Source organism: Acomys minous (assembly GCF_964271855.1).
Source record: "Acomys minous genome assembly, chromosome: 10".
Classification (NCBI taxonomy): Eukaryota; Metazoa; Chordata; class Mammalia; order Rodentia; family Muridae; genus Acomys; species Acomys minous.
In genome coordinates this window covers 47,781,988-47,804,603 of record NC_140491.1, presented here as the reverse complement: position 1 = coordinate 47,804,603, position 22,616 = coordinate 47,781,988, and the positions used below count along the sequence as shown (strand labels likewise).

At 47.6% G+C, this 22,616-nt stretch overlaps 1 protein-coding gene and 1 long non-coding RNA gene across 4 annotated transcripts; one reads left to right on the top strand and one right to left on the bottom strand.

Moving 5' to 3' along the window:
* The first annotated feature begins 1,997 nt into the window (after positions 1-1,997).
* LOC311606901 (small ribosomal subunit protein uS19-like) lies at positions 1,998-2,508 on the top strand. The gene has a single exon (XM_084798286.1). It carries the CDS (start codon positions 2,018-2,020, stop codon positions 2,453-2,455), a length of 438 nt encoding a protein of 145 aa, XP_084654412.1. The 5' UTR covers positions 1,998-2,017; the 3' UTR covers positions 2,456-2,508.
* Positions 2,509-5,400: 2,892 nt separating this feature from the next.
* On the bottom strand, positions 5,401-22,579 carry LOC311607155. Of its 3 annotated transcripts, none has more exons than XR_014782539.1 (6): positions 22,266-22,579; positions 18,641-18,879; positions 15,675-15,795; positions 12,888-13,040; positions 9,252-9,526; positions 5,401-7,484 (listed from the first exon to the last, which is right to left on the bottom strand). It is a non-coding gene; the product is annotated as an uncharacterized lncRNA (long non-coding RNA). The 3 variants fall into 3 exon arrangements; XR_014782540.1 differs by having other exon boundaries at positions 5,401-5,714; XR_014782541.1 differs by lacking the exon at positions 22,266-22,579 and adding an exon at positions 20,018-20,393.
* Positions 22,580-22,616: the final 37 nt, after the last annotated feature.

Below are 22,616 nucleotides of genomic sequence, written 5' to 3'. Positions count from 1 at the left end.
AAGAGTGACAATGTACAGAAAAGGAATCTTCTTACTCCCTCTCGGGGTCAGTGGCAGGTGTTGAGGTTTGCATCTCTCACTCTTTTGTCAGTTTCAAGTCACTTTTAGCACCGAGTGAGCATAACTTCCTCCTTGAGACATTGCCTCAGGTGCCCAGTGGCATCCGGCTTCCTTAGCCGGGAGAAGCAGAGCAGGGGAAAAGCAAAGCCGAGTGCTATGCAAACTCCTACCCATCCTTCAAAGCCCCTTTGGGCATTGTTCTTCTTTATGAAGCCTTCCCTCAGGGCCTGGGGATTTGGACCTCGTTCCTAGGCTTTGCTTTGACAATTCTGCTGTAAGGCCACAGTGTCACACACTTGTGATCCCAGTTACTCTAGAGGCTGAGGCAGGAGCGACCTCAAGTTTAAAGGGGTCCAAGGCTACCCTAGGCAGCCTCTCTGAGATACTTTTTTGGAAAAGTATATATTGGTGGTATGTGGTGTGTGTATGTGTGTGTCTGTTGGTGGTGTGTGTGTGCGTTAGTAATGTGGAGGTGTGGATGGACGCTGTGTGTGTGTGTGTGTGTGTGTGTGTGTGTGTGTGTGTCTGTGTTGGGGTGTGGGAGCAGGTGTGTCTCTCAGTGGTAGCGCATTTGTCTAGCAGGCATGAGGCCTCGGAACAAATCCTCAGTACAGGGGAAGGGGAAAAAAAAACCCAGCCAGGTGTGTCTGCGTCTGTTTCCCTACTGCTGGAGGGAGGAGAGGGTGCAGACCTTCACTGCTGCTGCGGGATGTGGCCTCCTCACAGGCAACAGGAAAGATTCTGAACAAGCGACAGAGCTACCGGGATTTCCCACTCATCTGTTCGAGAGCTGCCTGGCCCCTTTCCGTACAGTGCAGCCCTTGGCTCAAGGTCAAGGCCTTGAGTTAGGGATTTCCAGCCCCCTGGCCACAAAAGTGACTGTGCTGAGGATGCTGAGGCCGTCTGTGATGGGCAGCCTCACAAAGGTCTGTTCCTGTAGCTGTCACCATTTTCATTTATTTGTTTTGTTTGTTTTGTTGTTTGTTTGTTTGTTTAGGCAGGGTCTTATCTCTCTTAGATTCCCTTTAAACTTCCTATGTTGACAAGGGTGACTTGGCAGTTAGGGTCCGTCTGTCTTTACCTCCCAAGCTGGGACTAGAGGAATTGTGCCCCACTATGTCCCTGTTTGTGGTTCTTTCTTTCTTTCCTTCCTTTTGAGACAGAGACCAGGCTGGCCTGACTGTTATGGCAATTCTCCTGCCTCAGCCTCTTGAGTGCTGAGTTTATAGGTATAAGGCACCATGCCAACTTTACTTGTTTTTATTCTTATTTATTTTGGAGTGCTAATGCCCACAGTCTCAAGCATTCTAGGCATAAGGTCACTCCCCCCCCCCCCCCCCCCGCCAGGGTTTCTCTGTGTAGCCTTGACTGTCCTGGACTTGCTTTGTAGACCAGGTTGGCCTCGAATTCACAGCAATCCAACTGCCTCTGCCTCGCAAGTGCTGGGATTAAATGCGCCACCATCGCCCGGCAAGGTCACTTTTTAATTCTATTTATTTTTTGAGACAGGGTTTCTCTGTGTAGTCTTGGATGTCCTGGACTCGAACTCACAGAGATCCTCCTGCCTCTGCCTCCCGAGTGCTAGGATTAAAGGTGCGCGCCACCATGCTGGCTAATTTTAATTTTAATTTTTAAAAAAGACTTATTTATTATGTACACAGTATGCATCAGATCACATTATAGATGGTTGTGAGCCACCATGTGGTTGCTGGGAATTGAACTCAGGACCTCTGGAAGCGCAGTCAGTGCCCTTAACCTCTGAGCCATCTCTCCAGCCCCTAATTTTTTTTTTTTTTTAAGATGGAAGCCTCACTATGAAGCAGAGGCTAGCCTTCAATTTTCATGCTTCCTCTGTTAACTTAGATTCCAGTGCTGGGCCCATAGGCCTGCACCAGGTTGTCCACCTGGAGGTTACACATTGAAATTGTAGACCCGCTTTTTCCGAGCAGTCGCCGAGATGGCTGAAGTGGAGCGGAAGAAGAAGCGGACCTTCCGCAAGTTCACCTACCGAGGCGTGGACCTGGACCAGCTGCTGGACATGTCCTACGAGCAGCTAATGCAGCTGTACAACGCCCGCCAGAGGCGGCGCCTGAACCGCGGCCTGAGGCGCAAGCAACACTCGCTTCTCAAGCGCCTGAGGAAGGCCAAGAAGGAGGCTCCACCCATGGAGAAGCCGGAGGTGGTGAAGACCCACCTGAGGGACATGATCATCCTGCCCGAGATGATGGGCAGCATGGTGGGCGTGTACAACGGCAAGACCTTCAATCAGGTGGAGATCAAACCAGAGATGATCGGCCACTACCTGGGCGAGTTCTCCATCACCTACAAGCCCGTGAAGCACGGCCGGCCTGGTATCGGGGCCACCCACTCCTCCCGCTTCATCCCCCTCAAATAGCTGCGGCCAATAAAGACTCGTGTTCAGTCAAAAAAAAAAAAAAAGAAAAGAAATTATAGACCCTAACTTCTTCATTCCCAGACTGCCTGCTTCCAGTCTTCCGGTGCAGAGCAGCTATCGGAAGCCAAGCCCACGCATGCTAAACCATCCTGCAATCCCATCCCAGAGTTGGGGCCTTCTCATAGACCAGGGTCTGTGCACGCCAAGTGCACATTTTGTTTCAGATCACCCTAATGGGGCAAATAAGTGACAGCCTGGAGCAGGGATGTCCCACGCAAAGCGTGAGCAGGCATTTGAGTCCCAGACTGTGGGAGGAAGCAACTACAGAAAAGGCAGCCGGTGCCTCCCAATAGGACCTCATCTGTGCCGTGACCAGTGATCACATTTGGCAGATACGGAGCTGGAGAGATGGTTCAGTGATTACGGGCACTGGCTGCTCTTATTAGGTGACCTAGGTCCCATTCTCAGCACCCACACGGCAGTTCACAAACGTCTGCATCTCCAGTCTCCTGGCCTCCTTGGGCACCAGGTATGCAAGTGATACACAGGCACGCATGCAGGCAAAACACACCTACACATAAAATAAAAATAAGTTTTAAAGATCTTATCGTTATGTCATGGCAACAGATGAGGTTCTATTGGGAGGCACCAGCTGCCTTTTTAATCTTTTTTTAATATAGTTTATTAATTTATTCATATTATATCTCAATTGTTATCCCATCCCTTGTATCCTCCCATTCCTCCCTCCCTCCCACTTTCCCCCTACTCCCCTCCCCTATGACTGTGACTGAGGGGGACCTCCTCCCCCTGTATATGCTCATAGGGTATCAAGTCTCTTCTTGGTAGCCTGCTATCCTTCCTCTGAGTGCCACCAGGCCTCCCCACCCAGGGGATGTGGTCAAATATGGGGCATCAGAGTTCGTGTGAAAGTCAGACCACACTCTCCACTCAACTGTGGAGAATGTCCTGTCCACTGGCTAGATCAGCTGCCTTTTTAAAGAGATGGAATCAGGCTGGAGAGATGGCTCAGCAGTTAAGAGCACTTACTGTTCTTGCAGAGGACCCGGGTCCCCAGCACCTACATGGTGGCTCACAAATATCTCTAACTCCAGTTTCAGGAGATGTAACACATTTTTCTGAGCCCAGGCTCCTGCATGGCCTTGGTGCACATGCATACACTCAGGTGCACACACATATGCAATAAATAAGTAAAAATTTTTTATAAGTAAATGTTAAAAACAACAACAACACAAAGAAAACCTCAAAGAGGCAGGGTCTGGACCTGGGGGGTGTATCCCACATGGCTGCTGGTGGTAGAGCAAGCTTATAATTTCAGCACCCAGGAGGTTGGGACAGGAGGACCAGAAACTCACGATTATCTTCAGCACACATTTACGTTCAAGGCCAGCCTGAGTTACATGAGACCACCTCAAAAAGCACCGGGAAGAAGATGGCTTAGTCAATAAAGTGATTGCCATACAAGTACCCATGGTGGGCAAAAACTGGGCATGCTGGCACAAACTTGTAATCTCATGGTTGGGGAGGCTGAGACAGGCAGAACCCTGGGGTTCCTTGTCCAGCTAGCCTGGCCCAATTGTCAAGCTCCAGGTCCCAGAGAGAGCCCTTATCTCAAAAAGCAGGGGTTGGGGTTGGGGGTTGGGGGTTGGGGGTTGGGGGTTGGGGGTTGGAGGGTAGGGGGGTTTCCTGGAGAGATGGTTCAGTGGTCAGGAACACTAGTTGCTCTTCCCGGGGACCTGGTTTGATTCCCACTGCTGACATGGTAGCTGAGAACTGTCTGTGCTTCTGGCCTTCATGGGTGCTGCATGCACATGGCACACAGATGTACATGCAGACAAAAACAGCGGTGGTGGTGCCCAACTTTAATCCCAGCACTTGGGAGGCAGAGGCAGGTGGATCGCTGTGAGTTCGAGGCCAGCCTGGTCTACAAAGTGAGTCAGCCAAGGCTACACAGAGAAACCTTGTCTCGAAAAACAAAAACAAAACCACAAAACACATATATAAATAAACGAGTGAATACGTTTTTTGAAAGCCTTTGCCCTGGAAGCCTTCTGGGAAGTGCTGTATTTCTTGGCCACCTGCTATCTACAGGACAATATCTGGAGGAGTGGAGGCAATAGCTTACAACTACCAGGCCTTGAGCTCATCTTTGGCCTTTGCCCAAGGACTAGAAAGAAGGAGGAAAGCAAATACTGAAAGAGGGAAGAAAGCTGGGCGTCGTGGCGCACACCTTTAATCCTAGCACTCGAGAGGCAGAGACAGGCAGATTGCTGTGAGTTCTAGACCAGCCTGGTCTACAAAGTGAGTCCAGGACAGTCAAGGCTACACAGAGAAACCCTGTCTTGGAAAAAAAAAGAAAAAAGAAAGAAAAAAAAAAAGAAGAGGGAAGAAAGGCTGAGAGGAGGTGGGAAGAGCTGTGAGGGACAGTTGTTGATAACAGTAGTTAACATCGCTCCCTGCTCTCTCTGACATACTGGGCTAAAAGCATTCTCTTGTGCAATCTCATTTTGGAGACAAGGAAACCCAGGCCCTGAGAGATGAAGCAACTTCTCCAGTTTACTCAGCCAGTGTATGTGGGAGGCCCCAGCCCGCCTCGTGCCTCCATTTCACAAGCCAACGCCCTAGCCACTGCGGTGACTGTTCCTGGGAATGGAAGATACGTGGCTTCTCTCCCAGTGTCTTCTGCAGGAAATGCAATTCCTCTTCCTCCTTCCTTCTTGCAGGCCTGAAGCCTTTCTCTCTTTTTCCATCTCCTTTATTCACCAAACCAGAGCTGGTTGTTGCCTTCAAAGTTTAGAGCCCTGGGGCTGGAGAGATGGCTCAGCGGTTAAGAGCACTGACTGCGCTTCCAGAGGTCCTGAGTTCAATTCCCAGCAACCACATGGCGGCTCACAACCATCTATAATGTGATCTGATGCATACTGTATACATAATAAATAAATCTTAGGAAAAAAAAGTTTGGAGCCCTTAGCACACCCCTAGGGGGTCTAGACTCCAGGGAGACCCTGACACCACACAGAGGCTGCAGCATCTTTGTTTTTGAAGGTGAACTTGAGTCAGTCTAGCTGTCCACATACTGTTTATTGGGATCAATGTCAAACACCCCAGCAGATACATATATTGCTTAGCAGCGAAGCCATCAGAACCGCTGCTGAGGCCAGAGACGGTGGCTGGTGACTGTGATGCCAGCCCTCTGGAGATGGTGGGAGGACAGGCTGGATGGCCAAGGGACAGCCGGACTCTAGAACAAAAAGAAGACAGTGAAGGAGAGATAAACCTTTTTTTTTTTTTAATGATCCCAAGAGTGGGATGGTGACTGGTCTTGTGAGAGAACAGGTGATGTTAATCCACATTGTGCGAGAGCTTGATTGTTGCCAGCTGAAAAGATCCCGTGAACAGACTCTGGGCGGAGATATATAAATGAACCCAGAACGGGAGAGGGGCTTTTTGGAGACTTGGGGTAGTTTTGGCTGTTCATCACTGCACTTCGAGATGCTCCTAGAGAGAACTGCTTGAGGGAAGGCCTCAGGGCTCCAGCTCCTGCTGAGGTTCCGGGTTCCGGTTACTCTAGGTTCCAGCAGAAGAAATTCTGCTGATTATGGTATGAGAATCGTTCATCGGAACTGATACCCTTAGGGTTTTGTTATTGTGTTCCTTAATCCTCTTTTCCTATGGTTTTGGCTAGTCGGGTTATAAGTGATGTATGCTTGGTTAATAAGTTGTTAATAAAGTGTATTGGATAAGAAAATTGAGCCTACAGGCCAGTGAGAACAATAGCTCAAATCTACCTCAGGTCCAGTTCCGTAACAGTGTCCTGATGGTTTCTTAGTTTAGCACAAATGGATCAAAACAATATAAGCTGATAAAGGTAAAGGAAACCGAGGTTGAATACGGAACTAAACAAAAGAGTTTAACACTAGTATAGGAAACACACTGAGACACTGGCTCAAAAATGTAAAAAGCTGCCACATACCTTCAATTCCAGGCCTCGGGAGGTAAAGGCAGGAGGATCTCTGTGAGACCCTGTCTCAAAAAAAATCAGCCAAACAAATTTACAAAATATAAAAAAGTTATTATTCTGCCAGGTGGTGCACACTTTTAATCCCAGCACTCGGGAGACAGAGGCAGGCGGATCTCTTGAGTTCGAGGCCAGCCTGGTCTACAGAGCGTGTTTCAGGACAGCCAGGGCTACACAGAGAAACCCTGTCTCAGAAAAACAGGGAAGAGAGAGAGAGAGAGAAACGCTGGGGCCTCCAAATCTCTCTCTTTGCCTCATGTTCACGGGTCATGATAGGGGCCCTCGGCCGCTGTCCCAGACTCATGCCTGCTGGCCTGCTGGCACACTCCCCACCATGGTAGTCATGGCCTCTCACCCTCTGAAACGGTAAGCCAGCCCCTTGTAAGCTCTTCTTATATGAGCTGCCTTGGCCATGGTGTTTCGACGTGGCATGGGGAAGTAACGAAGGCACGCACCACCACTACTCCGCTCCAGTTTCATGTTTTCTTTCTTTCTCTTCCTATCTCTCTTTCTCTTTCTTTCTTAATACCGAGTATACTTAGTGCTGCCACTAAGTGTCATGGTATAGGGCTGCCTGCTAGAGTGTGGGCAGCCACCCAGGGTCTGCATCCCTGGAGAGGATGAACTCTCCCCCGCGCCGTACATTGCCCTGTAGCACCCTTGTAGTCATCCACTGCCTCTGGCTCTTACAGTCCTTCCGTCTCTTCTTCCGAGATGGGAGGACAGGGCATGCTGCAGATGTCCATGAAGAGCCCTTCTGTAGTCTCTTATCCTCTGCGCCGAACCAGCTGTGGGTCTTGGTCTTACTCCATAGGTATTGTAAGGAGTATCAGCGACAAAGGTTGAGATGTGCCCTGGCTGACGGGCAAGTCCTACTATGTCCGTTTAGCAGAGTGATGATGGCGGGCTCTCCCAGAGGGCCTATGTCCTCTAGTCACAGGCTCTTGGTCCCAGTATCAGTGCCAGGCATGGCTTCCTTCTTGTGCAGTGGCTCTTAAATGCAATCAGAAAGTGGTTGGTCACTGCCATAACATTTCATCAGCGAGCACAGCTTGCCAGGCTGGTCTTTATTGCAGTTTGCAGGGTTCCCAGCTACATAAGATTGGTGATGTCAAAAGCTGGGTGTGGTGGCACACACCTTTAATCCCAGCACTTAGGAGGCAGAGGCAAGTGGATCACTGTGAGTTCGAGGCCAGCCTGGTCTACAAAGTGAGTCCAGGATAACCAGGGTGATTACACAAAGGAACCCTGTTTTGAAACAAAGATTGGTGATGTCTTCTCCAGCAGCATGTGCAGTGCCTTCCAGTGCTACAGAAGCTAGCCAATAGGGACAAAACTTCCAGATGAGTACCAACTTGATTTCTCTAGAGCCAGGTTTTCTGGAACTCTCTATATAGACCAGACTGGCCTGGAACTTAGAGACCCTTCTACCTCTGCTTCCTGGGTGCTGGGATTAAGGCGTGCATCACCATACCAGGACTTATTTATTTACTTATTTGACTTTTTTGTTTGTTTGTTTTGTTTTTTGTTTTTTGAGACTGGGTTTCTTTGTTTAGTGTTGGCTGTCTTGGACTCACTTTGTAGACCAGGCTGGCCTCAAACTCACAGCAATCCACCTGCCTCTGCCTCCAGAGTGCTGGGATTAAAGGCATGTGCCACCACACCCAGCATGACTTCTTTTTTTTTTTTAATGTATATGTCTGGGTGTTTTGTGTGTTTGTGTGTGTCTGTTTGTGTAGATCTCTCTCTCTCTCTCTTTCTTTCTCTCTCTCTCTCTCTCTCTCTCTCTCTCTCTCTCTCTCTCTCTCTGTGTGTGTGTGTGTGTGTGTGCTTGCAGACCATGTAGAAGTCAGAGGATAGCTAACTTGCTGAGGTTGGTTCTGTCCTTCCACCATATCCATGTGGGTCTTAGGCGGGGAACTCACACCATAAGGTGTGGCAGGGAACTCCTCTGAGGCACCCGCTGGCCCAGGCCTCTGCTGTTAGCCGGCTCCTCCCCTCCGTTCTAGTGCTCACAGTTTTTTTGTTTTTGTTTTTGTTTTTTTGCCAAAAAAGATTAAATTAGATTTATTTATTTATTAAATTACTTTGCCTGCAGGCATGTATGTGCTTCGTGCCCTCAAAAGGGACAGAATGTCTGAAGAAGTCACTAGATCCTTGATTCTGAAGTCACAGGTGGGAGTGAGTGTTGTCAGCCACCATGCGTGGGCTGGGACTCCAGCCTGTGCTCTCTGCAAGAGCAAGTGCTCTGAACCACCGAGCCATCACGCTAGCCCTTTGGGTAAATTTTAAATGATATCAAAATAAAAGGTTTTAGAAGTTTCAATGCCAGTGGAGTGATTTTATTTCTTCTCCGTGATAAAGGATGTCCATCATGGGGAAACTTCTTTCAAGCAAGATAAAACAGGTTTCCCTTGATGCTTTTGAACCCCAGAGTCCAGAATGCTTAGGGACAATGGAGAGCTTGTGGTTTAAAAGAAGATAAAATATAATCTGTAGCCAGGAGGCAGAGGCAGGGGGATCACTGTGAGTTTGAGGCCAGCCTGGACTACAAAGTGAGTTCCAGGACAGCCAAGGCTACACAGAGAAACCCTGTCTGGAAAAACCACCACAGCAACAGCAACAACAAAATCTGGAACTAGTCTCTGCTGCAGGTATCTGTGAGTGGCAGTCACGGGACACCTTTGTCCAGCCAAATCGCTCTTTTCCTGGGCAAAGAGCGACTGGGCAAAGTAACTGAAGCATTCTGGAAAACCCAACCTCCGAAAGAAGGGCTGAACTTCTTGGAACCCTTAAATACACCAGTGGACTTCAGGAAGTAACGCAACCCTTTCCAGAAAGAGGCCAGCGGTGACAGAGCCGAAGCAAACACTTATCGCTGTGGCCCCAGGGACAGGGACTTCCTGCCCACACACTGAAAGAAGTTCAAACGGGTCAGGAACGGCCATCTGGCCATGCGGCTGACATGCCGGGAGTGTAGCTCAGTGGTGGAGTGCTTGCCTACGCCGTGAGAAGCCCTGGCTTCTATCACAACCCTGCAAAGAAAAAAAAAATTAGACAAATGAAACAAAAATGAAGCAGGCTAGAAAAACAGGGGAATTAAAGGAGTATGGGACGAAGAAACCCCGTGCCCAAACCGAGATTGCCTGCAGAGATAGAGCATGCTTTGCTAAAGATACCAAACAAGGGTGCTGTAAAGAACAGATGAACGCAAATGTGCTACCTCAGGACCAGAACGTTCTACCGTACTAGCATTCCTTTCTTACCCCAGATCTGAACAGTTCACCTCATAAAACCAGTTACCTTATAATTTCACTTAAAAAATATCTTGGACTATCAAGATGGTTCAGTGACTAAAGGTGCTTTGTCACCAAGCCTGGTGACAGAAGGAAAGAAGCCAGGTCTCTTTTGACTGCCACACTCAGACTGTGCGGAAGCGTGTTCTCCAGCACACAAACAACTAATTAACTAAATAAATGTGAAACGTTTTTAAAAAGAAAATCATTCTTTTAAAAACTTTTAAAATTTTTATTTATTTATTTATTATGGATACAATATTCTTCCAGGGTGTGTGCCTGCACACCAGAAGACAGCACCGGATCTCATTACAGATGAGCCACCATGTGGGTGCTGGGAAATGAACTCAGGACCTTTGGAAGAGCAGCCAGTGCTCTTAACATCTCAGCCATCTCTCCAGCCCCTCTTTTAAAAAAAATTTTTTTTTTTTTTTTTTTTGGTTTTTCGAGACAGGGTTTCTCTGTGTAGCCTTGGCCGTCCTGGACTCACTTTGTAGACCAGGCTGGCCTCGAACTCACAGCGATCCGCCTGCCTCTGCCTCCCGAGTGCTGGGATTAAAGGCGTGCGCCACCACCGCCCGGCTCTTTTTAAAAAATTTAATTAATTAATTAATTAGTTTTTGGTTTTTTGAACAAGGTTTCTCTGTGTAGCCTTGGCTGTCCTGGACTTTGTAGACCAGCCTGGCCTTGAACTCATAGCCATCTGCCTGCTTCTGCCTCCCTGAGTACTGGGATTACAGGTGTGCATCATTATGCCCAGCTAAGAAAAACATCCTTGAGGACATAAGAAAATAAACCCAGGCTAATACATTTTACTTTTTTTTTTTTTTTCTGAGACAAGGTTTTACTCTGTGGCGCTGCCTGTCCTGGAATTCATTATGTAGTCCAGACTGGCCTCAAACTCAGAGATCTGCCAGTCTCTGTCTCTGAAGTGCTGGTATTAAAGGCATGAGCCTGGCTTTACTTATCTTTTAAACCTTACTTAATTTCAAGTTTTTCTTACTTTTTTTTTCTTTTTGGTTTTTCGAGACTGGGTTTCTCTGTGTAGCCTTGGCTGTCCTGGACTCACTTTGTAGATCAGGCTGGCCTCCAACTCACATTGATCTGCCCAAGTGCTGGGATTAAAGGTGTGCAGCCACCATGCCTGGCTTTTTCTTACTTTTTCAACCTTGTAAATTATACCATTTGAGGAATATAGCTCAGAAAACCACAGGGTTGTACATGTGGCCATTGCAAATACAACTACACCCGCCTCTCCCTTGTGCCTAGCTACCACTTTCTGCAAGATTAACATTCAAATTTTATTTCACAACAGAAATAAATCTTATATAGGAAATTGTTCTTTATCCTCTCCGGGGTCATTTATGAGAGTTTGGACATTTTTCTCCTCCCTCCCTCCCTCCCTCCCTCCCACCCTTCCCCACAGGGTCTTGCTATGTAATTTAGGCTACCTTCAAACTTGAGGAAATCCTCCTGCTTCAGACTGGGTGCTGGGTTTACAGCTCCCCATTTTTTATTCAAGAGTTTCAATTTTGGGGCCAGTGAGATGGTTTAGCAGATACTTGCCCCCAAGCCTGATGATCTCTGGTTGATCCTGGGGACCCCCAGTGTGGAATGGGAGAACTGACTACCGCACTTGTCCTCTGACCTCCGCGTGACTGCAGTGGTGTAGCTATGTGCCCATGTGTGTGCAGTCACACTCACACACACACAAAATAAACACTTGTGTTAAAAAGTTTCAATTTTTCTGTGTGAGACTATAAAATGCCATCCTGAACATTCAATTTCCATTCAGTATTTCTGTGTTTTGGATAGGCTCTCATTATGAAGCCCAAGCCAGCCTTGAACTAAATCCTGCTGCCTCAGTTTCCTAAGTGCTGGGCTCAGAGGTATGCAACACAACATAGAGCCTTTTTCATTTTAATTGGTGTGTGTTTGGGTCAGTGCTCAGGGCACAAAGAATTGTCTAGCTCCAAATGTCAATAATTCTAAGGTAGAGAAACTGACTTAAAACAGAAAGAGGAAATGGGATTTGTGAGCAAAATAAAAAGGAAGGGTGGGGGTGGGGGGGTGGAGGGAGGCCTCAGGCTGGAAAGATGGCTCAGCCACTACACTGTTTGGCTCACAAGCATGGGCACCCCTGTTCAGATCTCCAGCACTGGTTTAAAAAGTGAGTGTGTCCCGGGGAGGAGGAGACAGGGGGGTCCCTTGATTTGCTGGTGAGGGCCCCTGAATCCAAAGATAGGGTGGAGAGTGATAGACCAGACCAGATGCCAGCCTCTGGCCTTTGAACATGTGCTCCTGTACGCACAGTTGAGTGCATATACATGTGAAACTGCACACACACACACACACACACACACACACACACACACACACACACACGTCTTGGAACACCACAGGGCTGCAGGTGAGACAGGGATGAGTGAGAGAAGTCATCAACTGTCCTAAGCTGCTTATCTCTTCTTTTTCTTCCCACCCGCAAGAGTGACTCCTGCTAAGTGACTCACCTGGTTTCCTGGGATCAGGAAACAGGCTACTGCCTCAGGACCACCTACTTCCAGATGCCCCTCCCCCTTCCCACCCCCAGCTCAGGTGTAGTTCCTCCCACGCTGGCAACTCATCCTTGAAACAACAAAGACACAGTGTTCAGAGAGGCCATCACGGGGGGGGGGGGGGGGGGGGGGGGGGGGGGGGGGGGGGAGGGCAGTGTGAAAAGCAAGGACTGTGCCTTATGACATGTCACGAGTGCCTGGCGGCCCCTGTCTTTACACTTCTTATGTAACTGTGGACGTGGGAGTGCTCCGGCCTGGGTGGATGGCTGCACCATGAAGCCATGAGGCATCCAGGCTCCCGCTCACATCGTTAGCCTGCACGAGCTAGCTTTTCTTTCCTCATACTTGCAAATGGCCCCTGAACCCTCTCAGGTTTTGGAACTAGGTCACCGTTCCCAGCAGGATGAAAAGGAAAGGAGGTAAAGCCAACAGGCAAAAGGTCAAAGGCTTCCAGTGCTGTCCTTGCTACTGAGTAAAGTTCTTGGAATCCTCCCTGCCTCCCAACTTCCACTGACTCATTGGTTCAAACTGTACTACACAGTTACCTTAACGAGAATCTTGAAAGCTGAGGGTTCAAACAGGCTTCTTGAACAAAATGGGCAGAAAAGTACAGACACTCCTTAGGCTACTGAAAATGCCGTCGAAGTGCTTAAGTGAGCGCATCCTGCATTCTGTGCCCACGATGAGCCAGCTCGGTTCTGGGAGACAGAGGTGAAAGGATTGTGATTTTTTTTTTTCCCAGAGACAGGGCTTCCTCTATGTTATCTTGGCTGTCCTGGACTCACTTTGTAGACCAGGCTGGCCTGGAACTCACAGTGATCTGCCTGCCTCTGCCTCCCAAGTGCTGGGATTAAAGGCGTGTGCCACCACACCCGGCTTCATTTACTTCTTTGAGGTGTGTGGTTTCATGTAAAATTGTTTTTGCTTTTTTAAACATAGGTATAGCCCAGAATAGCTTTGAAGCCATAACTTTAGCAAGAATAGCTTTGAACACCTGATTTTCCTGCCTTCACCTCCTGACTGCTAGGACTGCAGGCATGTGCCACCACACCCAGATTATTCCTGTCTGTCTGTCTGTCTATCTATCTATTTAGAGTTTTTGAGTTAGGTTTTTCTCTGTGTAACCTTGACTGTCCTGGAATTCACTCCGTAGACCAGGCTGGCCTTGAACTCAGAGAACTGCCTGCGTCTGCCTCCGGAGTGCTAGGATTAAACACATGGCCCACCACCACCTGGCACATCTATTTATTTATCTGTTTTATCTTATTTTTCTTTTATGTGTATGGGTGTTTTGTCCTCATGTCTGTGCACCAGGACAGCAGACAGCATCGGATCCCCTAGAAGTGGCGTTACAGACAGTTGTGAGCTGCCATGTGGGTGCTGGGATCCAAGCCCAGGTCCTCTGGGAGAGTAGCCAGTGCTTTTAACTACAGAGCCATAGCTCCAGCCATCACATTTATTTTTAAATATTTATATATTTGGGTTTGTTTACTAGTTTATTTCATATTTTCTATTTATTCATTCCTTGTGTTTTTCTTTAACAGTGTGTGTGTGTGTGTGTGTGTGTGTGTGTGTGTGTGTGTGTGTGTTAAGTAAACCCTCTTGCACTGAGATACCCTCTGCCCTGTCTTCTCTGTGGCCTCAGTTCTCTGTGGAGGTCCTCGTTGTGCTGTGTCTCCCAGTGTTTCACTCTCGCATCTCTGTTCTCTTTCTTTCTCACAGTGGTTGGCTTCTGCTTTTCTACTCAGTGGTCTCAAATGTTCTGCCTCTCATTGTCACTAAGATAATGGAGCAACACTATGTGTCCCTCACAAGGATCCTTTGCTTGGCCACATTTTAGTCAGGGCCCAACCCCTCCCCTAGGCCTGGGTGTGCACTTTCTTAAGGAATCTAGTTTCATTAAGAACACATGTCCGAGCTAGGTATGGTAGAGCACGCCTGCAATTCCAGCACTCAGGGAGGCAGAGGCAGGTGGATGTCTGTGAGTGCGAGGCCAGCCTGGTCTACAAAGTGAGTCCAGGACAGCCAAGGCTACACAGGGAAACCCTGTCTCGAAAAACAAGAACAACAAAATAACAATAAGCAAACAAACAAAAAATGAAACAACAACATCCTTTGCAAATATTTACATTTATGACAAGACACTTTAGTTATCCAATCAAAAATCTAAAGGGGCTTTGAAGAAAACGTGCTCCGTGCTCTTTGTTAAAGACACCCAGACAGCCTTTAGTCACTGCAGCTGTAGGAGTCGCGAAATGGGTTCTCAAATTGAGGGCAGAGAGTGGGTTCAACTCCAAACATAGCGTGGCCAAGTGGGGCTTTTTAGCTCAAGAGCAGGGTGGAAGCCGGCGAGTGGAAAATTACTAAGAGGAAACTTCAAAGGCTAAGGCGATCCTGGCTAAACCGACCTAACAGGATGTGTAACCGCAGGAAGGCCAGCGGTGACCTGGGCACAGCGGAGGGAGAGAAGCCGAAGGCAGGTTGAAGGTGAGCAGATGTCCAAGTTGACAGTTGCCAATAAAGCGACAGGCATGTGTTCTGGTGGGGTTTATTTTGTTTTGTTTTATTTTCTTGTTTTGTTTTGTTTTGTTTTTTGAGTGCTGGGATTATATATAGGCGTGTGCCACCAAGCCCGGCTGTTTCATTTTTTAAATTGGCAGTGGTAAGACCCAAGCTAGAGCTTCAATAACAAACGCATACTTCACCACCGAGTTACAGGATCAGGCCCAACACAGCAGGTGTTTTCCTCCTCAGTTTAGCCACCATTTTCCTTCTCCCCGCTGCCCATCCCCCCCCCACTCCTTTTTCTTTTGTTTTAAGACATAGTCTTCTGTCTGTAGCGTAGGCTAGCCTCAAGCTCCACTATGTTGCTGAGGATGACCTTGAACTTTTCATCTTCCAGCTCCCACTCCCTTAGTGCTGGGATTTACGGGCACATACCGCCAGGGGTAGCTGCGTGGGCCTGAGAAGTGAAACCGCTAAGGCAGTCCTCTACCAAATGAACTCCTAGGATATTTTCTCCTCTCCCTCTGCCCGCCCCCCTGCCCCGTCTGTGTAGCTGAATATCCAATTCAGGGCCCCAAAATTGTCACACCAGTTTTCTATAACTAAGTTTTAAGCCCAGGTTTAAACCCCACCACACCCAGCTTGGCTTTACTTATCTTTAAACCTTAATTGCAAACTTAATCTTTAAACCTCGTGGTGAAGTGCATCCTTAAAGGAATCCAGCGGAGAAGCGATCGCCTCTGTAGCCGGTGTTGTAAAGGCTCTCTGGAGCGGTCACACCCAGGCCTTCATAGTAAACTAACTGGCTTTGCCTTGCTCCAGTTCACCTTGAATTTCTTTTCACAGCACTGCCGAGGATTTCCCTGAGAGGAGGTCCCGAAGTGGGGCGGATCCCCTCAGGCTTGGAGGGCCTCGCTAAGCTGGCTGGCTACTGGCGACAAAAATGTACTAATAGCAGGAAACAAAAAGTGAGACCCTGTAACCCTAGTACCCCAAAAAGGACTTCATCCACTTCTAGGAGGCCACTAAATCTTAGGCAGCCAATTGCTTTCTTAGCTATAACGGATGAACCATAATTTGGATTTTTGTTAGTTTGTTTTGGGACAGGATCTTGCCATGTAGCTCTGGCTGTCCTGAACTAACTATATAAACCAGGTGGACTTGAACTCACAGAGACCCACCTGCCTCTGCCTTCAGAGTACTGGACTAAAGGCCTGTGTCATCATGCCAGACTGGTGTAGCTGGCATGGCACATGTCAACTAGGTCGGCCTCAAATATCCATCTGCCTCTGCCTCTGCCTCTGCCTCCTAAATGCTGAAGTTAAAGTCTAGTACCGCCACACCCATTTGGTTTGTTTGTTTGTTTTTAGAGTTATTTTTAGGGGCTGGAGAGACAGCTCATGGGGGTAAGATCTCTTGAGCTCTTGCAGATAACATGAATTTGGTTCCAGCATCCCCAGGGCAGCTCACAACCACCTATAATGCCCTTTCCAGGGGATCCCACACTCTCTGCTTGGCATGCATGCAAAGAGCCATACGAATAAAAACATCTAAACAAATGGTACAAAAGTATTTGTTCGGGCTGGGCATGGTGGTGCACGCCTTTAATCCCCAGCAGAGGCAGGTGGATTGCTGTGAGTTCGCGGCCAGCTTGGTCTACAAAGCGAGTCTAGGACAGTCAAGGTTACACAGGGAAACCCTGTCTCGAAAAACCAAAACCAAACTAAACCAAAACAAAGAAAATTTGTTTGTACTGTTCTTTATGTGAGTGTCTGCATGTCAGTATGGGACTGTGCACATAGATGCTCATGGAGGCTGGAAGAGGTGTCAGACATCCCCTCCCACCCCACCCCCCTCCCACAGCTACCATTTTAGGGAGTTGTGAGCCACTTGATAGTCTCTGTAAGAGCAGCAAGTGCTCTTCAAGTGAGCCACCTCTGTAGGCCCCACGGGGATGTCTTAATGTAAAACTTTGGTGTTGGAGGCATAAGTCAACAGTACAGCATGAGGTCAGTGTGTACCACGTCCTGGCTTTAAACTCTAGCAATGACCTACACCGGGGCGGTGGCTCAGTGGGTAAAGGCCCTTGCCTCCAACTCTGAAGAACCGAGTTTGATCCCCGGAATCCATGTCATAGAATGAGAAGCTGATGGCCACAAGTTGTCCTCTGACCTCTGCATGTTGTTGTGGCATGCTTCACCCATCCCTTATTTATTTATTTATTTATTTATTTTTGGGATAAGGTTTCTCTATGTAGCCCTGGTTGTCCTGGAACCCCCTCTGTAGACACAGGCTGGCCTCGAACTCACAGACATCTACCTGCTTCTGCCTCCCAAGTCCTGGGTAGGACTAAAAGCGTGCGCCACCACTGCTCAGCACCATCCCAATTTAAATGAATAAAATGTAATAACAAATTTAAAACAAATAAAACTCCTTTCATTACTCTTTTAAACTTGTTCAATGAAATATGAGTACCACAGATGGTCAAAAAAAAAAAAGTCCTCATCATCACAGACTTTAAATAGCTGAGAATTTATGGACATGTGCACCCACCCATACATACATGTATGAACTGGTACACACACTGTCACCCACACACACATATCTGTGTTTGAGGGTTCACACATTCCCTTCCTTCCTTCCTTTCTTCTTCTTTTGTCTTTTTCCCTTCCTCCTTCTTGACAGGATTTCCTCAGGCTGCCTTGACTACCCAGCTGTGACAATAACTGGCTTGAAGGCTACGTTCTCACTGTTAGAGACCGGAGTTTAAGAACATGACAGACTGGGGCAGTTGGAGAGATAGCTCAGGGAGTCTGTTGCACGCTTCTGGCCTTGGAAGGCAGCAGGTACACATGTAGTGCATAGACATACATGCACGCAAAACACCCACATACATGGCTGGAGAGATGGCTCAGAGGTTAAGAGCACTGTCTGCTCTTCCAGAGGTCCTGAGTTCAATTCCCAGCAACCACATGGTGGTTCACAACCATCTATAATGTGATCTGATGCCCTCTTCTGCCCTGTGAGTGTATATTATGTATACATAATAATAAATAAATAAATCTTTTTAAAAACCCATATATATAAATAATAAAAATATTTTTTACAAAGGTTTCCTGAGAAAATAGAATTAAAAATATCAAAAATGGTCCAAAAAAATAATGAAGGCGAAACAGGAGTTGAGGCTCAGTAGTAGAGCACTTGCTGAGGGTGAGACCCCGGGTTCCACCTCAGCACAGGGGTGGGAGAGCTGTAGGGACAGGTCAAAAAGAATGCTTGAAGCTGGGTCTGGAAAGGTGGCTCAGTAGTTAGGCGCACTTCCGAGTCTTCCAGAGGATTCAAGTTCAATTCCCAACACGTACACAACTGCTCACAACCACCTGTCCCTCTAGGGAATCTGATGACCTTTTCTGGCCTCCCCTGAACTGCACATACATGGTGCACATGCATACAAGCAGGCAGAACACTCACACACATAAAATGAAAGTTATAGCTGAGAGTGCAGATTTTAATCTCAGTCCTAGGGAGGCAGAGACAGGGGGATTTCTGTGAGTTGAAGGCCAGGCTGGTCTACATAGCCCCTTCAGGACAGCCTCGGCTACAGAGTCAGACCTTGTGTCATATAAATACAATTTACAAAATAAAAATAAGTTTAAAAGGTTGTAAACTCAGTAATAATGATGATGATCATATAATAATCATAATCATAATCATAATCCCTAAATGTCAAGAAGGGGCTTCCAGCACTTGGGAGATCCAAACTTTGTCAGGCTTTGAAGACCTTTGACAATGCCTTTCCAGTTAGAAGTCTTGTGGTGCTCCTTCAGGAAAACCGACAGCTCAGCTTTGTCTTCCATTAGCTCACTGAGATGACCGGGGTGCACGTGACGGGGAAGGAATGGTCTCAACAGCAAGGTGGCTTCCTTTCTCAACTCCGTGGAGCTACACACTCTGTCTGGAAGGTTCGGTGCGGGAGGGTGCTGCTCCTCAGGGGCGAGCAGAGGCTTCCCCCCAGCAGGGTGCTTGAGCTGGCTTTGTGAAAGAGTGAAAGAATTGTTTCAGAGGCACTGTTCTCCCAGGCGTGCGGCTCTTGGGAAGAGTTTCTCTGAAGGTATACATGCTATGATATATAAAATTATAAGCAACACAAAATAAACTTATGTAAATAGTGTCTGGAATTAACTCCCGCCCCCCAATGTGGCAGGAGCCCAGGGCTTTGTGACCGGTTGGTGTAACAGCCCTGGCTGTCCTAGAACTTGCTCTGTAGACCAGGCTGGCCTTGGCCTCAGACTCACACAGATCCACATTTCTCTGCCTCCTGAGGTCTGGGATTAAAGGTATGTGCCACCACCACCCAGCTTTGATTTGTTTTTTGTTTAATGTTTTTTGCTTTGTTTGTTTGTTTGTTTGTTTGAGACAGGGTTTCCTCTGTGTATTAACCTGGCTGTCCTGGACTTGATTTGTAGACCAGGCTGGCCTCAAACTCACAGAGATTCGCCTGCCTCTGCTTCCTGAGCGCTGGGATTAAAGGCGATTTGGTTTCTTAGTTGCAGTACGATATATAGACAATGTAGCTTTTTCAGCATCTCTGAGCCTACAGTTTGGTGGCATTAGCTATGTCCCGCTGTGCAGGGAAGTCCCCTCAGAGCAGCCACATTTCAAGTGCTCGGCGGCTTGTCCAATATTTCCCACAAGGCACAGCTCCTCCACTGTGGTTTTAGATCATTGACCCCTCCCATCCCACCCCCTTTTCTTTGATTTGTCACTTGACTCCATGTTTTACTTGCTCGTCATTGCTTCTTGCATGGATGGCATGGAAGCTGAGGACTTAGTAGTTTATGTCAATTTCGTCTTGTGGATGTTTTAAAACATTAAGGGCGTCTGATGCAAGAGTTGTCTAGTTAATCTTGTACAGAGGATATGAAACCGTTCGAGTGCTTGCACTTAGCTGTTGGAGAGCTCATGAACAGCCGTCTGCAGTGGGTCAAGTTACTGCTTTCAGTATCATTTGAAATGTTTGCCAGGAAGAAAAAAAGCCGTGAAAAATATCTGAAGGAGTGCAAATCAATATCCCACTTCTACTCCATTAACCAAGCCTAAAATACAAGCCACTGAGTGCTTCTCCCCTGCCCCACATCTTGCACTCTGTACACCCACAGAAGTTACTCACTTTGCCCTGCAGGAATCGGTCACATTCCTTTTATTTCTTTTTCATTTCTTTCTCCTTCCTTTTCCTTCTCTTTCAGTTAATCTTTTTTCCCCCAGCAGTGTTAGAAATTGAATGCAGGCTTCCATGACGGCTAAGCAAATGTTTCGCCACTGAACTACACCCACAACCCTGCATTTTCTTTTTATGCCTAATGGTATTATTATTGTTGTTGTTGTTATTCTTGTGTGTTGGAGGTCAGAGGACAACTTTGTGGAATTGCTTCTCTCCTTCCAACTTTATGTGGCTTCCGGGGGTCAACTCAGACCTTCGTCTTTCAGGAGCAAGAGCCTTGACTGGCTGAGTCACCTCTTCAGCGCCTAAATGCTTCCAGTTTGGATGTTTCTCTGGGATTTCCAGCACAGCCAGATGTTCTCTTGGCATTAATAAATCCTAATAAAGTGAGACGGTATGTCATAGTCACATGACTTTCCCCAGAGCCTTTCACAGATCTATAAAGCTCTTTCACGTGGCTCTCTACCAGGAGACACCCCAGAGACTTGTCTGGAAAGAGTCCACAGGCAGCAGTGAGTTTCCAATTACTGGAGGCTCTCTAGGACCCAGTAGCTCACAGCCCCAAAGATGTGGGTTTCTTGTCCTGCAAAAACTTTGATTACTCACTGTTACAAACCCACAGAGACAGCGTGTGCTTCAGACCCTACCCTGGGCCTGCCGGTTTTAGAGGAATGGCTATTGATTTCTCCTCATCCCTCTGGGCAGAGAAAATGGATGCCAGAAGGCTCACAGCCCAGTTTGGGAATAACAAAAACCATGTTTCTTTAAAGCATCGATTCTCAAAAGAGGGCAGCGACCCCTTTGGGGGGTCAAATGACACTCTCACAGGCGTCCTGCATATCAAATATCTACATTATCCGATTCATAACAGAAGCAAAACAACAGTTTTGAAACAGCTAATCTGACCTCACACCCCCTGAACCATTACTTAGGACTCTTTGAGGTTTGGTATAATTTCCAATCGCCAACTACCAGTTTTGCCCATCTTTGCACCCCAGGAGCCAGGGATATGTCAGGCCCGGAGCAGGAAGCAGTATCTACCTGCAAAGGTTTTATTTTGTAATCTAGGGAACTTAACACTGTAGTTGCTTCCAGAAAACGCACATGTCTCTGAGAGTTGTCTGGGGTTTCTTGTGATTAATAGCTTGACTCTAAATTGTTCAGTAGTAAAACCTACACTACTGGTCTAAAAGTTAAAAAAAAAAAAAAGAAAGAAAAAGAAACAAAACAAAACAAACAAGCAAACAAAAATCAAAACCAACCTCTAGCCACCTGACTGACTTTCCTACAGGCTAAGGGATACAGAGTAAAATGCAGCCCTCTTTTCACATGGAACATTTTCTTTTCCCTCATTAAAAAAACAAAACAAAACACCAATGTGAGCCCGGCATGGTGGCGCACGTCTTTAATCCCAGCACTCGGGAGGCAGAGGCAGGCAGATCACTGAGTTCAAGGCCAGCCTGGTCTACAGAGTGAGTCTGGGACAGCCAAGGCTATTCAGAGAAACCCTGTCTCTAAAAACCCAAAACAAAACAAAACAAACCACTAATGTGGGTGCTAAACAGATGGCTCGGTGGGTAGGAAGGCTTACTGCACAAACATGAAAAGGGGGTTCGAATCCTAGAACCCAGGTGAAAAAGTCTGGCATGGTTGAGCCTGCTTGTAAACCCAGTGGTGGAGAGCAAGACAGATCAAGGCCCCAGGGGCAAGCAAGCTTCAAGTACAGGAGCGCCACTGTCTCAAGAGAATAAAGCTGAGAGCAACAGAGGAGGACACCTAGCCCCCTGCCCCCGAAACCTATTTCCCAGTGAAAGGAATAATAATGTCAAAGCTCAGACATAGTTCAGTGGTACCCAGTTCTATAGATAAAGCGGTCTGAACCAACAGTTAAGGGGCACACCACTAGGTTCCGGGTTCAGGCTCCAGCCCAGCAAAAACGAAACCACATGTATTTTCACTCTTCAGACACTACTAATCCCTTACTACGTGCTAAACAGTGCTCTGGTGTTTTCTTTTAAAGATTTTATTTATTTATGAACTCGGGTTTTGATCTATAGCTCCAGCTTACCTAGACCTCCCTAGTGGGCTGGCTTCAAACTGGCAGCAGAGCGCCGGTAATCGGCGAGCACCACTACGCCCTACTACATTTAGTTTTGAAACTATCTCATTTCCTAAAGATTCATTTAGAGACATTTACCCAGGTGTGTGAGTGTGTCCGCTAACTCCACGCCGGATGTGCCACCGGCTCAATTTTCCGCTGAACTAGGGGCCCGACGTGGCGCCGGACATTAAAACATACTCGGGCTACGGTAGCGATCTGTAAGACTAGGTCTGGAAATCTGGCCTGCGAGGAAAGCCTGGCATTCCGGGGAAACAGCCTCAACTGGGTGGAGACACGTTTGCCGAGGATTCTGGCCTCCAGCAAGCCGGTCTCCGTGCTCCATCCATCCTTAGGCCCAGCACGCCCGGCGGGGGCCAGCTGTGAAGCCACGCTGGACACTCACCCCGCCCGCGCTGAGTCCGCCCCCAGGGCTTGCAGGGCCAATAG